This window comes from Urocitellus parryii, chromosome 9, assembly GCF_045843805.1.
Source record: "Urocitellus parryii isolate mUroPar1 chromosome 9, mUroPar1.hap1, whole genome shotgun sequence".
Classification (NCBI taxonomy): Eukaryota; Metazoa; Chordata; class Mammalia; order Rodentia; family Sciuridae; genus Urocitellus; species Urocitellus parryii.
In genome coordinates, this window is record NC_135539.1 from 14,606,230 (window position 1) to 14,622,222 (window position 15,993).

At 35.2% G+C, this 15,993-nt stretch overlaps 1 protein-coding gene across 1 annotated transcript in view; it reads left to right on the top strand.

Moving 5' to 3' along the window:
• The window catches only part of LOC113192356 (phospholipid-transporting ATPase ABCA3-like), a 143,960-nt gene that overhangs the window by 84,472 nt on the left and 43,495 nt on the right, over positions 1-15,993 (top strand). The window contains exons 16-18 of the mRNA XM_077802690.1: positions 4,407-4,505; positions 5,258-5,423; positions 7,473-7,773. Of these exons, the coding sequence (XP_077658816.1) occupies positions 4,407-4,505; positions 5,258-5,423; positions 7,473-7,773 (566 nt within the window). The remainder of the gene's footprint in view (positions 1-4,406; positions 4,506-5,257; positions 5,424-7,472; positions 7,774-15,993) is intronic.

A 15,993-nucleotide genomic window follows, 5' to 3' on the forward strand; every position in this document is an offset into this window, starting at 1 on the left:
TTGTACTCACTTCTAATCCCTTTACTTCTGCAGAATTTTAAATAATGTATTCACATTCAGTTCTTATTTTAGTAATTTGAATCTTATTTTTGTCTTAGTCCATTAACCTAAAGATTGGTCAGTTTGAGAGCTGAGGTTGTGGCTCAGTGGTAGAGCACTCACCTAACGTGTGAGGCACTGGGTTCGAGCTTCAGCACCACATTAAAGAATAAATAAACAAAATAAAGGTATTATGTCCATCTACAACTAAAAAAAATTTTTAAAAAAAGATTGGTCAATTTTATTGATATTTTCAAAGAACCAACTTTTGGTTTAATTGATTTTTTATTATTTTACATTATTTCATTGATCTCTGTTATAATCCCTGTATTCTTTCTTTTGCTAGCTTTAGGTTTGTTTTGCTGTTCTTTTAGTTCCTTAAGGTATAAAGGTAGATGGTTAATTTGATATCTTTCTTTTTTTTTTAATATAAGCATTTGGTGGACATCTGTAATCTCAGTGACTTGGGAAGCTGAGGTAGGAAAGGGCAAGTTTGAGGTTGGCCTTGGCAACTTGGTGAACCCCTCAGCAAATTAGTGAGACTCTGTCTCAAAACCACAAAGGGGACCTAGGTATGTAGCTCAGTGGTGGTGCCCCTGGGTTCAATCCCTAGTACCAAAATAATAATCATGGTCATAATACTAGTAAATTTTCTTTCTTAACATCACTTTCTCTGTGTCTTATACGTCTTAGAATATTGTATCTTCATTTCAATTCATCTGTAAACATTTTATAATTTCCCTTGTAATTTATTCTTTGATTCACCAGTTGCTTAAGACCGTATTTCACAATTTTTTTGATGAAATGTTTAAATTCTATGATCTCATTCCTTTTTGTGTATGTTCTTCAGTTATTTTCTTTGAGTTTAACATTCTAAAGTAATAACACTCTAACTTCTATTTATACCAGTTTAATTCAGTAGTATATAAAAACTCAGCTCTTTTTTAGCTTCTTCCCCACACCTACCTGTTATTCATGCCAAACAATTGCATCCTTGTGCATTGTGTGCCCCAAAACATAATAATTCTTTTAAATATATTGTATCTTAAATTACATAGAAAGCAAAATGTGAATAAATGAAGGTTACAAATAATACTAGCTTTTAGAATAATTAAGTGTATATTCATTTCTTAAATCATGTGCAAAACAAAGTTATTACAAATTATTGTAAAAATAACACTAGCTTTCACAGTTGTTCATATTTATCTTTATAAATGTTTTTTTCCATATGTCTCTGAGTTCTCTGTAGTATTTTTCCATTTGACCTAGCAGAATTGTCTTGAGCATATCTCATAAGGCAGGTCTAGCATTAATGAACTTCCTCAGCCTTTGTTTTCCTGAGAATGTTTTAATTTTTCTTCACTTTGGAAAGAAAGTTTTGCCAGATACAGGATTCTTGGTTGACTTTTTTTCTTTTAACATTTCGAAAACACTGGTCCATTAATGGCCTTCTGGTTTTTAATGATTTCTGTGAGAAATCTACTGATCATCTTATTGAGGATTCCTTGTATGTGATAAATTGTTTCTCACTGCTTTCAACATTCTCTCCTTGTCTTTTAAAAATTATTGGCACATAATTATTCAGAATAGTGGGCTTCATTGTGGCATAATGTACACATGCACATAACATAATTTAATCAGTTTATTCCTCAGTACATCCCCTTGCCTGGCCTCTCCCTCCCTCCCCCTGATCCCCTTCCTCTACCCTACCTGTCTCCCTTCTATTTTCAGGAGATTCCCTTTTGTTCTTTTGTCTCCTAGTTTCCACATAAGAAAGAAATCATATGATCCTTGACTTTCTGTTTCTATAACTTGGCTCTTGTGAATTGTGCTGCTGTAAATAGGAATATTCATGTGTGCCTGTAGTCTCTAGTGCATTGACATTTTTTTTTTTTGGGTAAGTATGAAGGAGTACACCTGAATTTTCTGGTGGTTCCATTCCTAGTCTTTTGAGAAACCTTGATAATTATTTCCACAGTGACTGTACTAACTTACAGTCCCACCAGTGTATAACTTTTCCTTTTTCTTTGCATTCTCATCAGCATTTATTGTTATTTGTATTTTTGATGACTATCATGTTAAGCAGGGTGAGATGACATATTAGTGTTGTTTTGATTTCTACTTCCCTGATGGCTAAGATGCTGAGTATTTTTTTTCACATGTTTATTAGTCATTTGAGAAGTCTGTTTAATTCATTTGTCCAGTTGTTTTTTGTGTTATTTGTTATGGGTGTCCTCTGTCGGAGGAGTAGCTGGAAAAGATTTTCTCCCATCTTGTTGCGTGCTCTCTCTTCATAGTGTTGCTTCTTTTTCTGTGCAGAAGCTTTTTAATTTGATATTATTTCATTTATTGATTCTTGGTATTTTCTGGACTATTGGAGTCCTACTGATGAAATTGTTGCCTGCATCTATATTTTCTTCTAGCACTTGAAAAGTTTCAGGTCTAATTCCTAGGCTTTTGATTCATTTTTAGTTGACTTTACTGCAGGGTGAGAGATAGGGAGGGGTCTGTTTTTATTCTTCTCCATATGTGTGTCCAGTTTTCCCAATACCACTTGTTAAAAAGTCTTTTCCTCAGTGTATGTTTGGAGCACCTTTGTTAAGCATCAAATGACTGTATCTGTGTGGGTTGGTCTCTATGTCTTTGATTATATTCCAATTGTTCTAAATATCTGTTTTTATACCAGTACCATGCCATTTTAATTTCTATGGCTTGGCAGTATATTTTGAAATCAGGTATATGATGGCTCAACCATTTCTCTTACTGCTCAGAATTACTTTGGTTATTCTGGGTATTTTGTTCTTTTACATGAATTTTAGGACTATTTAAAATGTAATTTGTTATTTTTATGGGCATTTCATTGAATCTGTTTTTAACTTTCAGTAATATGGCCATTTTAATAATATTAATTCTGTGTATCTATGAACGTGGAGAGTCCATACTCTAGTGTCTTCTATTTCTTGATTTTTGACCATATGATTTTACATGTCTATTTGTATATCTCTTTTGAGTTCATCTTACTTGGAATTCATTGAGTTTCTTGGATGTTTATATTCCTCAAATATGGGAGTACACTTCTGGAGGTACATACAGCATGGTGTTCTGAATTGCTTCACCAGTTTTGATAAGTTTGGCTTCACATTCTCCTAAAGTATAGGAGCCTTTCAATTAGCTTCTGATTTCTCACTAAGAGAATTTGTCCATGATTGTTTGCTGAATTAGTAAATGACATTATACATCTCATTATTATAATGAAATTATACAACATTGATATGGATGGAGTATGAACAGTTTTAAACATTTTAGGAAAATATCCATATTGTTAAATTTGGGTGCATAATTCTTTAATATGTGATTCCAATGTGTAAAGTGCAAGCATAAAGTAAAAAAAAAAAAGGTAAAATAATATACCAAAATTTTAATGGTAGTGTCTTGTCTGGGTGGTAGGATTATTTTTATTTTATTTACACATTTATATTATCTGTGTTGTCTGCATTTATTATGTTTTAATCAAGAGAATGGCTATGGCAATAATAATGATTGACTAATTTGTTGTAAATTTTGTGGGGTTTTTTCCTGATCTCTCCAGTTTGGAGTTTGCTGTTTAACCTATATACATAGAAACATAAAAGTTTCTCATTATAATAATGATTGAACTAAAAAGTGAAAGGATCACATAATCTTTCTTGGGTTTATTGTACACTGCTATACTGATGCATGTGTATGTACACTTGTTAATCATGAGACATGTAGAAAATAATATACAGAAACTTTTCATTCTAATCATGAAATAGAGGGAATAGAATCTAATTTGGGCTCAAAATATAGAGAAAATTTTGACAGAAACTTCCAAAATGGAGAATTTTCTGTCCTCATGTGGTTGGGTTCATAAACTGAAGGATTTTTGGAGTGATTAAACATCTAAATATAAAATCTCAGAAAAACTATTTTTCATAAGCTTTATACCATCACATTATAACTGCCCAACGTTATATACCTTCCCTGGTTATGTGAGTGGACAGTTTTCTCCCAGTCCCAAAATTTTATCTACATAAATTAGTGTGTTTCATGGCAATAATGCCCTACATTAAATAAATCAAATCTTAACTACCAGTGAACATTAATATATAAAATGTCAATTGATAATTTTACCAGAAATTCAGGAAGCAGTTTGATACAGCAACTTGCTAGTGTTTTTGTTTTGTTTTCTTCACATGTTCCATATTTTTATGGTTTGTTAGTGGGGCATGGAAACTACCATTTCATTAAGAAATAAGCTGTATTTTTTCCAGTGCCAAGAACAAAAAATATATAAGTAGAATAATCTGTTTTACTGCTAGCTCTTTCTTTGCTTCTATTTCTTCTAGTTTTGAAGACCTGTTTTTGGAAATAGAACAAAGAAAGACAGAGCTGGGCATCGCTGGCTTTGGTATTTCTATGACTACCTTGGAAGAAGTTTTCTTCAAGTAAGTAATAATAATGAAAAAGGGCAGAGCAAAACTTCCTACAAGTATATAAATATTTGATACACATGGAGTAAGGAGGTTAGAGACAAACATCCAAATAAAAAGCCCATGTAAGTCTTTAATGCTATTAATTACTATGGGGGACTTACTCTCCTATTATACTATGAATTATATTACCCTGTTTAATTATACCTGTCAGTTTCTTCCATGGAGTTGTAAACCCACAGAGGACAAATTAACCATGTGCTCACTTGCTGGATAAACTAACCCAGATTAGATTGTCTGGACTAGGAAATTGAGAAAATAAATCTATGGCACTAATATAAGCTTAAAATATAATAAAAATAAAATCTGTAAATATTATTATTATTTCTTAGAATATAGATTTAACAACCACTGTCTTCTCAAAACAAAAGGATAATGTCTTAGATCTTAATGTCTTAGTCAAAGTTGTTTATTTTATCCATTGGGGGGTGGGGGGAGTGTATCTCAGTGGTCAAAGAACTTGCCCAAGATGCCTGAGGCCCTGAGTTCATTCTCCAGCAACACATATGCACACACGCACACACGCACAAAAAAAGAAAAGTAAATTTTACTGTCATTGATGTTAACATTGCATAATCATCATTAAAAAATGTTTGCTTCAATTTGTGAAAATCTTTGATGGATTGGGTATTTGGGAACCACTGTTCTGGTTAAAATTATTATAATTTCTTATCTATTTGTGTGTGTGTGTTTCTGTGTGTGTGTAGGGTCAGTAATCAGGCAAACTACAAAGTGAATGAGGAGGTTCTCCAGATGTCTTCCGAACCAACCACAAACACAAATGAAAACAATCAGAATGTGAATGCATCCAGAAATTCTGAAAGATCTGTACCTGACACGAATAAAAATTCTGATACATCATTTAATACTGGGGTGAGCATCTTCATTAAGAATATAATGACAGAATAAAATAAGTACACTTCATTAAAATATTTTAACTCAGGATCTTGAGTTTAGAATTCGTAGTTATAGAAAGCCCAATAATGTAGGGAACAATTTGTAAAGCAATCTCATTAATTTTTCTACTTCAAATATAAAATACTATAGGCAAAAATCAGATTTTATTTTCACCATTGTTATTCCTTAGGATATTTCTTATGTCAGTTTTCATAATTGTTAGTTCATTCTGAGTTGAAAAAAGGGTCCTGTTAAAATTTGTTTTTCACATCCCTATTCACACACATAGAAGACATTTAAATTTATGCATTGGACTGCATTGTTACTGCCTAAGAACTATTTCCAATTCATCATATTCCTTCACCAGTGTGGGAATTCTCACTGAAGTGCCTAGCATTTATCTTGGTCTCCTAATTTCTCTTCCTTCCAATTTTTTGTTTTTTTATTTTTGATGAGGGGTTCTGAGGAAGAGAATACATTTGTCCAAGTTGCTTATTAGGCATGTCTTCACTCTGGGGCTTATGAGCCAGTTGTGAAGCAAAGTGGATAATGCAAGGGAGTGTGGAATTTTTTTTTTTTTTTTTTTTGTACCAGGAATTGAATTCAGGGACACATAACCACTGAGCCACATTCCAGCCCTTTTTTAAAAAATTTTTATTTTGAGACAGAGTCTAAGTTGCTTAGGGCCTCACCAAGTTGCCGAGGCTGGCCTTGTTGTCCTCCTGCCTAAGCCTCCTGAGCCACTGGGGTTATAGTCATGTGCCATCATACCCAACTGAAATTGTGGAATTTTGAGCTAGACAGAACTATGCTCCCTGCTCTATCATTTACAGGCCATTTGTCCTTGGCAAAGACATTTAGTACTTCTGAGCTTCAATTTCATTCTGTTTGAGACTATTTCAATGAGTTAAAAATACTAATTGTGAACTGTACAATGTTTGACATGAATTGGGTACTGAGGAATTGTCATTTCCTCCTTTCCCCACTTGTACATTTCTACTCCTCTGGCGTTCTTCCCTGTTTCCCCCTCTTGAAACATGCAGATGAATGACAATTTGGCAGATCAGTCTAGAAAAGTACTTGATTCCATTTTTAGTTCTAGGAATATATCTTAATAAACAGTCTTTTAAAAGCTAGAAGTCACTTTTTTCCTACCATGAACACAAAATGAGAGGATTCTCCTTCTTGACTTATTTCTAGTCAGAGATGGCCTCAAAGCTGCTCATTTTATTCGGAATATATTGGTTGATTAATTAGGGTTGTTTTCTCACTTTGTATCATTCATGGGGTATTCAAATATTGAGGGAAATAGGATAAGCATGTTTCTAGACCATTGGTTATCTAGTCATGTAATATGCTTAATATGTTTTTCGTTAACTTTTTGACATTTTCAAATTAAGTCTCTACATTTGAAACAACGGGTTCCATTGTCAATCTGAAAACATACACAATCAACTATGTATTGCCCCCAAAGTCTGGAGGAAAGCTATATATTTATGCACATTTTAAAATATAAATGATCACCCTCATTATTTTAAAATTAGAGGTTGGAGAAAACATATTGAGCATATTGCAATTTCAAAATAAACTTCTCCTCTTTTTCCTAACTTGCCACAATCCTGTTGATCACATAGATTAAAACCAGATAATAGAAACCTGTTATGTATGCACATGCACATTACCTGTGAATGTTTCCTTTACAAAATGAAGATATGATTGACAGATAGTGGTTTAATATGAAGAAAGATAGATGTATTGTTCTGTGCAAGAGAATGTTAATGATACATTAATGATAGATAAAAATCATCCTTTTGAGACTTTTGTTATAATTAGGTTAGGAGCCAAGCCAGTCCTTTTAATGAACACATTATACAGAGAGTAAATTTTACTTGTTAAGTAGTCTACAAACAACGTTCACCTTCTCCCCAGGTATATGTGCATACAAAGTGTGTGCATCTCTTAAGATTTGAAACATTCCATGCGGATCCGTGATCTCTGTAATGTCACCTTTCTCTTCTCTTACAGTTGGCTCTTCACAAGCAACAGTTCCATGCCATGCTCTTAAAGCGGGCAGGATTCAATCGGCGCAACTGGAAAATATTATTGCTTCAAATCGGGGCACTTGTGGGTTTCATGTATCTTCAGATGAGAAGAAGGACTATTCCAGCAACACTGGATGAGCCTGCCAGGGAAATGGATTTAGGACAATATGGTGAAACCATTGTGCCTTTCTCAGTTTCTGGAAGTTCTAATTTAACTGAGAATTTTAAAAAAAATCTTGAGATCATACTAACGGATAAGAAACAAAAACTTAAAGAAGTACAAGGTAAGGCTCTTTAAAAATAAAAAGACTGCTAGTAAATGAAGACCAGCTTGTATTACTTTACAAGAAAGGACTCAACTGGAATATTGAGGTACTTGATTATTTATTTTTTGATAGTAGCCAATCTCACGAAGGCAGCCAAATCTGAGGCAAGAATCATCTTTCAAGCAAGTATTGAATACATGCTTTTGGCAAGAGCTTTTCTAAATACCTGAATGATCTAAATTTTGATAACCACATTTGCTAAAGTGGAAGACATTGGGATTCGAAAATATTCAGTAAGTTGTCCCAAATCATGTATCTAGTACATATTAGAGCAGGGAATGAATGTTCAGGCTGCCTAGCTAGAGGCTACTATCTCAACCACTTGCTAGGTTAAATCATTTCTGTAGGAAACAACTGTATCCTCTTCCAAGATAGGTTATTTCCTGCCAGATACTTTATTTTTATTTATTTCAGCCATTGCTTTTATTTACAACATTACTTTAGGTAATTATATAACCTGTGCAGTTTAGAGGCAGCCAATACTGATAAATTGGTGGTAGAGTGTATGGCGGGGGTGCCTTTCAAGAAGAACATATCCATTTAGGTTTTATTGTGAGAAATGAAATTGCTTTTGGAAATACTGGATGTTACTTATACCACTATCCGGACTTTACAACTAATACATCAGACTGGGTGGCATAAAAACTGTCAATAAATCATATATCCCCTTTCCTCTCTCATTACAAGAGCACTATAGATGAGTGCTTATTAATCGAAAATCAAATAGTTGTTCAGAAGAGAACAGGGAATAGAAGAGAAAGAAAATGAATTTCTCTGATTCATAATGTAATTCTTTTTTACTGCATTATATTACTCATAAAAATTTTAAAAACTATGCTTCAAACATACATCAGTAATAAGATTATCCAGTTAAATATTTCTCTTTGTTTATTCTTTGAGTACCTTGGACTTGTCTTAATTTAAAATCAGGCAGTTTTTTTTTCATAAGATGGTGGATTAGGAAGCTCTGTGTATTCATCCCACTACAAAAATATTAGGTAAACAACAGCAGACTAAGAACAATTTTATAGACGTTCTGGAGGCCATTCAAGGGTCCTACTCAATTTTTTAAAGACAAAAAAATTGGGTGGCACTTTTGCTCATTCTTGCCCCACAACACCTGGCAAGGCACACTTGTGACATGTAACTGGCGGGAGATGTTAGCAGCAGAACACAGTAGAACATTTAAGGCTCTACAAAGGAGCAAAGGTGAGACTTAGAGGGGAATTAAGATATTTAGAGGCAGCCAATACTGGGAAATTGGTGGTGGAGTGTCTGACAGAGGTGCCTTTCAAGAAGAACATATCCAGAAAGGTCCGAGAACAATTGAAGCCTTAATTTTGGTCTAATTAGTGAAGTTATTTGCCTGCATGGATGTAGTCAGCAAAGGCTGGGAGAGAGGTTGCTTTTGAAAATACCTAATTTTCATCAAAAGATCAGAAGATATACTTGGTGTATATTGAGATAATAACACAAGAAGCTAAATAAACTCCAAGTAGAACAAGTTCAAAAAGACCCACACAGAGAATTTTCGAAATGGCAAGAGTAAATTGCCTCATCACAAACAAAAGGTTCTCAATAAAATTAACAGATTTTTCAGCAAAAGTCCTTCAGGTCAAAAGTCAGTGGGATGAATTTAACATGCTGAAAAATACTTTTAAATGTGTCAGCCAGGAATTCTATCCAGCAAAAGTGTCATTCAAAATGAGAGAGAAAGGGTTAGTGGACCTGCAGTATGTGAAGGGGTAGTTTGTATGTCAGCAGCAAGGAGAAGGGACAGAACTGTGAAGGAGTAGAATTTTTGTTTCTATATGTGATTGAAGTTAATTTAGTATCAGTTTAAAATACAGGATGCTATATGTAATACCCTTGGTAAACAGAAAGAAAACATCTATAAAGGATACACAAAAAGAAATGAAAAGGGAATCAAAACATATCAGGAGAAAAGCAGTAAAGAAGAATATAAGGATCAAGAAAAATTAAGACATGCAACAAAATAGAAATTGTTATTCTTTATTAGAATTACTATAAATGTAAATGTATTAAAATTTCCATTTAAGCGAAATGCAGTAGTGCACACCTGTAATCCCTGTGACTTGGAAGCTGAGTCATGAGGATCTCAAGTTCTAGGCCAGTCTCAGCAACTTAGTGAGTCTCTGTTTCAAAATTTAAAACGTTAAAAGGACTAGGGATGTAGCTCAGTTGTAAAGTATCCCTGGATTCAATCCCAATACAAAAAAAAAATTGTTTTCCAATTAAAAGACACATATTGGCAGGCTGCATAAAAAACAGAAGCCAAATATGCTGTCCACAAAGAGATTGTAGAGTTCAGAACACGTGAAGGCTACAAGTAAAAAGATGGCACATGTGGATAGAACCACAGAGAACAGATCTACTAATACTAGAGTAGACTTTAACTCAAAACTGTTATAAAGAACATTAGATAGTGATTAAAGGGGGAAAATATAATAATCATAAATGTCATTCTTGATATCAGAATATATATCAAGTAAACATTGATAGACTGAAAGGAAAAGTAACTCCACAGTAATAGTAGGAGACTTTCAATAATAGTCCCACTTTTAGTAGTAGACGTGTGAACAGCAGACAGACCAAATGTACCTAACAGACATATGCAGAAATGTCCAATAAACCACAGCAGGACATATGTATTTTCTCATGTGCATGAGGAATGTTACTCAATATAAACTAAGTGTTGTGCCACAAAAAAGTCTTAAAGATAAATTGAAATCATATCAAGTACCTTTTGTGTCCACAATGGAATGAAACTAGAAATCAATAACATTAAGAAATTCAGAAAATTTACACATGTAATAAAAATAAACAGCACACACTTAATCATAGGGTAAAAGACAAAATTGTAAGGGAAAAAACTTCTTAAGTGAAAATAAAGTCATGCGATATCAAAACTTGTGGAATGTAGCCAAAGCAGTTCTAATTTAAAAATACTTAAATTGAAAGAGAACTGCCAAGTCAGTTCCGGCAGAGAGCGTGGTGAGAAAGGGGAGTGCGGCCTGCTCCCCCGGGCCCTTTGGGGCCCCCGGCCCCAGGCCGGCTGGTGCGCTGGGGGGCCCGAGGACAGGACGCGGCCTCTCCTGCAGATCCCCGGAGCTCCTGCTGCGAGTGCCCACTGGCTGGCCCTGGCTGTGAAGGACCGGTGAGCCTGCCACCCAGATGGATGACCTGATGGCGGCAGCGACCTGTCGGGCCCCGGACCCCGAGGGCTACCGGGTCTCCTGGCTCAATCGTGCCCGTCCCAGCTGAAGCCGCCACCCGGGACGTGGCGCCTTTGGGTGGCGGCGGGCGTGGCATGTGGCGAGAAGAATGGCGGCCGCCCGAACGCCGCGGAGGCCGGCAGGGGCTTAAAGATCCCAAGAAGGAGGATGGACGTCTGAAAGCTCGACCACGCGTTGGACAGCTGAGCCGCACAGACCAGGACTCCCCGTGAGCGCTCAGTGCCGGCTCCTGGAGACCGCACCTTGTCTCGGCCAACAAAGACCGGAACCGTCCTGGAAGGTGAGCGAAGCCCCGGAAGACGGTAGAGTCACAAGCCGCATCTACCCAGTTGGAAACGCCGCCACCCTTTGGGAAGATTTCCTGGCCCTTTGTAAAAGGCCTGTGTATATAATATGAAAAAGCTGCTCTCAACTTGCCCCCCAACCTTTTAAAACTTGTGTTGCATCTGGACATTCTAAATTTGTAAAGAGGATGCCTGACGTATGATAGAGTTAGAAAATAACGCCTTGTAAATGTCCGTTTGTTTGAAAAAATCAGAAATGTCTTCTGGAAGTGACTTTGAAATGAATTTGTTAGACCACCTCTAGGAGCGACACTTGTCCACGTTTGTTCAGTGGGTTGTTGGACATGGAGGAGACTATGAGAAGGAGGTCCTGTGCCAGACTGGCTTTACGTAAAAGACATTTTTCATATAATAACCATTGTTTTGCGTGTGTGTGTGCATTTTATTCCTCATTAGTGTATATATCGTTGAAAATGCTAAATACTTTTTAAAAAAAAAATCTAGGTTTTCTAGATGTTCTAAAGTGCCTGATATATGTTAAAAGTAGAAGTGTTAAAATATATGACACATTTTGTAAATTTCTTTTGTTAAAATTCTTATGAAATGGTTTCTTTTTTTCCGGGGGGGGGGGGGGGTGCAATAGCCAAACCCCTGTTGAATAGTACAGTTGTGTGCTGGTCCTGGGGAGCACCGTGCCAGTGTGCTTACTGAGAGCCAAGAGTTGTCTATGGGTTTTGTTTTACTTTGCTGTGTACATAGTGTATATAAAGGACAAATGAGTCCTCCTAATCTACATCTAACCTTTCTAGATGTTAAAGAGGTTGCCAGTGTATGACAAGTAGAATTAGTAAACCAGTTTTGAATATTTTGTGTTAAAATTCCTAGGAAAGATTGTCTTCTGAAAATTTGAGCATTATAGCCCACTGGGTCAGTGAAGGGCCAGAATGCTCATATTTTGAAGACATTTTCAAATTAGAACTATTGTTACATGTGTGCAGTGTATTCAAGACTGTCATGTACATAGTGGACAAATTGAGTCCTTACTTGAAACATCTAGTCTTGTCTAGATGTTTAGAAGTGCCCGATGTATGTTAAACGTAGAGGTAGTAAAATATCACTTTGTAAATATCTTTTTGCTAAAATTCATATGAAATAGTCTTTTGGGAATGGAACTATTAAACCACCTTTGTGAGCGGTATAGTACTGTCTGTATTTGCTCAGTGATGTGGAGGAGGTGGGAGGGAAGCAATTGCAAAAGGTTAGTGTGTTTATATTTGGACATTTTCAGACATCAGTTTTCTATGTTTTGTGCATTTTGTTTTTGCTGTGTATATAGTGTATATAATGGACAAATAAGTCCCAATTTTGCAACATCTAGTCTCTAGATGTTAAAGAGGTTGCCAGTGTATGACCAAGTAGTTAGTAAAATTAGAACATTTTGTACATTTTTTGTTGAAATTCATAGGAAAGCTTGTCCTCTGTAAAAAGACTTTTGGATATGGATTTGTTCGACCATCTCTAAGTGTTACATATGCCTGTACTTGTCCACTGGACTGAAAATAGAAGGTAATGAGGAGGGAGAGGTTCAAGGACAAAATGGTCATATTAGAAGATACCTCATATTTAACCATTGCTACGTGTGCAATTTTATTTACCAGTGCTGTGTGAAAAGTGGACAGGGTCTTATGTGGAATATCTAGTCCTTCTATATATTTAGAAGTGCTTGATATATTTAAAAGTAAAAGTAGTAGAATTGAAACTTTTTGTAAATAGCTTTTAAAAACTGATGAGAAATATTGTGTTTGGAATTGTTAAACCACCTCTTAACAGAATACTGTCTGTTGTACTTGTTGATTGGGTTGAGGGAGGTGGGAGGGAAGAAGTTGCAAAAGGTGTTTAACATTGTTAGTGTGTGCTAGAAAACTTCAGCTTACCCATTGCCTTGTACCGTGCATTTCATTTAACTTTGCTGTACTGTATATATTGTATATATACTGGACAAAGGAGTCCTAATTTTATAATATCTAGTCTCTAGATATTAAAGAGGTTGCCAATGTATGACAAAAGTAGAGTTAGTAAACTCACACATTTTGTACACTTTGTGTTAAAATTCATAGAAAGGCAGTCTTCTAAAAAGGACTTTTGGAAGTGAAATTGTAACATATCATGTGGCACTCAGATGTGACACATGTGACAACAGGAGAAAGAAGTAGAAGAAATGAAGGATTCTAGGCCAGAATGATCCTACTTAGAAGACACTTTCAGATATAACCATTGTTACATGTGTGTAGTTTATTTAACACTACTATGTACATAGTGGACAAACTTAAGTCCTTATTTGAAACATCTAGTCTTTCTAGATGTTTAGAAGTGCACAAAGTATGTTAAAAGTAGAGGTAGTAAATAAAACATTTTGTTATATATCTTTTTTTAAAAAATTCATGAGGAAATAACTGTCTTTTGGAAATGGAATGATCAAAACACTTCTCTGAACAGTACATATTATATCTGTGCTGGTTCAGAGAGGAAGAAGGAAAAGATAAAGGGCTTTATACCAGTGTATTTTCTGTGAAGTAGAATTGACCATTGTCCCTTATATTTGTGGGTTTTGTTTTATTATTCTGTGTAAATAGTGTATATAAAGGACAAATGAGTCCTAATTTACATCTAGTCTATCTAGATGCTAAAGAGGTTGCCAGTGTATGACAAAAGTAGAGTTAGTAAACTAACATACCGAGTACATGTTGTTAAATTCATAGGAAAGACTAATTAAAACCACTTAGAAAGTGAAATTTGTTAAAAGTCATCTCTAAGCATTACAGATGCATATACTGACCTATTGGTTGATAAGACTAGAAGGGGAAGGGTTCTAGGCCAGAATGTTAACTGTTTGGAAGACACTTTCAAATTCTAGCCTTTAAAAAAAGGGGTGTGGGGGGGGGAGTTTTGCTTCAAAGTATAGCCTTTGTTAAGTAAGTGTTGCAGTTTATTCAGTGCTACTGTATGTATAGTTGGAAACTTAAGTCCTTGTTGGGAACATCTAGTGTTTCTAGATGTTGAAAAGTGCACAACACATGGGAAAAGTAGAGAGCTAAAGTAATGCCCTTTAAGTATGTTTTGTTACTACTTAGGAATGGTTGCCATTTAGGGGAATGGAATTGTTGAACTTGATGTCTTGGAGGGTAGGTTGAAGGTTCACTGGGTCTGGGGTAGGGGAAGGAGAAAGTATGCATAGAGAAGCAATGGGTGCCCTTTAGATTAGTTCAGATTGTCTAGCCATTGTTATATGTGCATTTTAGTTAATCTTGCTGGGTATTAAAGGATAAGTCCTAATGCCCAAAGTTTGTTAACAATAGCAAAATAATCCCTATATAAATGTCCTTTTGTTAGCTTTTAGAAAGAACCGTCTTCTGAGAGTGACCCTTGTTAATCCAGCTCTTGGAGCTAGGGATAGACCTGAATTTAGTCACTGGAGTGGTGAAGAGGAAGGGGGAGGGGAAGTGCTCTTTGTTAAAGTCTCCATATTTGGAAGACAGGTTTAGATTATAACCATATATCTATATGTACGTTTTTGGTAAATTGTGTTTTTGTGCACAAAGTTCATACTTCATTTCACAATATTTAAGCTTTCTAGATGCTTGAGGTGACAGTCATAAAAAGTAGTGCTAGTGAATTAGCCAACTTGTAAATATCTTTTTGTTATAATTAATAGAAAAGATACATCTTGGACATGGAATTGTTTTATCTCTGGGCATTGTGTATCAGGACTTGTTCATTAGGCTGGCAGCAGAGGGGCACAGGGAGACACACAGAAAGATGGAAGCAAGTGCTCAAAAAAATTTACATTTTGATGTGAGCCACTGGTGTGTGTGCATCTTCTGGCTGTACTATAGGAATATTTTAATTCACTGGGAACATGCATTCTTGCTAATATTTTAGTAGTAGAAATCTGTTAATGATTAACAAGCTTGGTGTATTCTGTTGCTGTTTCATTTTACATTGAGCATTAAGGGAATGAATTGTTTTAGTTGTAACTCTGCCAATATGTCTATCTAGAGGCCTGTTGCCATTTCTGTCTTCAGTGAAATTTTTGTCCCCAAGAAAGGATAACAGATTGAGTTGGTGTATTCTTGGTTATCAAAAAATACTCATGTAGCTTCAGGATTTTGAATTGGTGAATATTCATAATGTGTGGAAAAGCATAATACACACCACAATCTCAATCACACAAAATGGGATATTGTGTATATATGCACACAACCTAGAGGGACACGTCCAACTAAGCTTCTTGTGACTGGATGACTTTGTTCTTTGCTTGTGTTTTTTTTTTCCCCCTGTAATGTACAATTTACTTTTAAAAATAAAAATTATTTTAAAAACCAAAAAAAAAAAAAAAAAAAAAAAAAAAAAAAAAATAAAAATACTTAAATTTAAAAAAGAGGAAAGCTCTCAAATCAGCAAAGCTAACCTTACAAATAAAGTAATTAGAAGAACAAACTAAGCCCTAAGCCAGCATAAGGAAGGAAATAATAAAGGTTGAAGTAGAGAGAACCAAAAAGACTAGGAAAATAAGAGGAAAAAGGTCAACAAAACCAAAGATTTTTTTTAAAGATCAAGAAATTTGAGACACATATTTA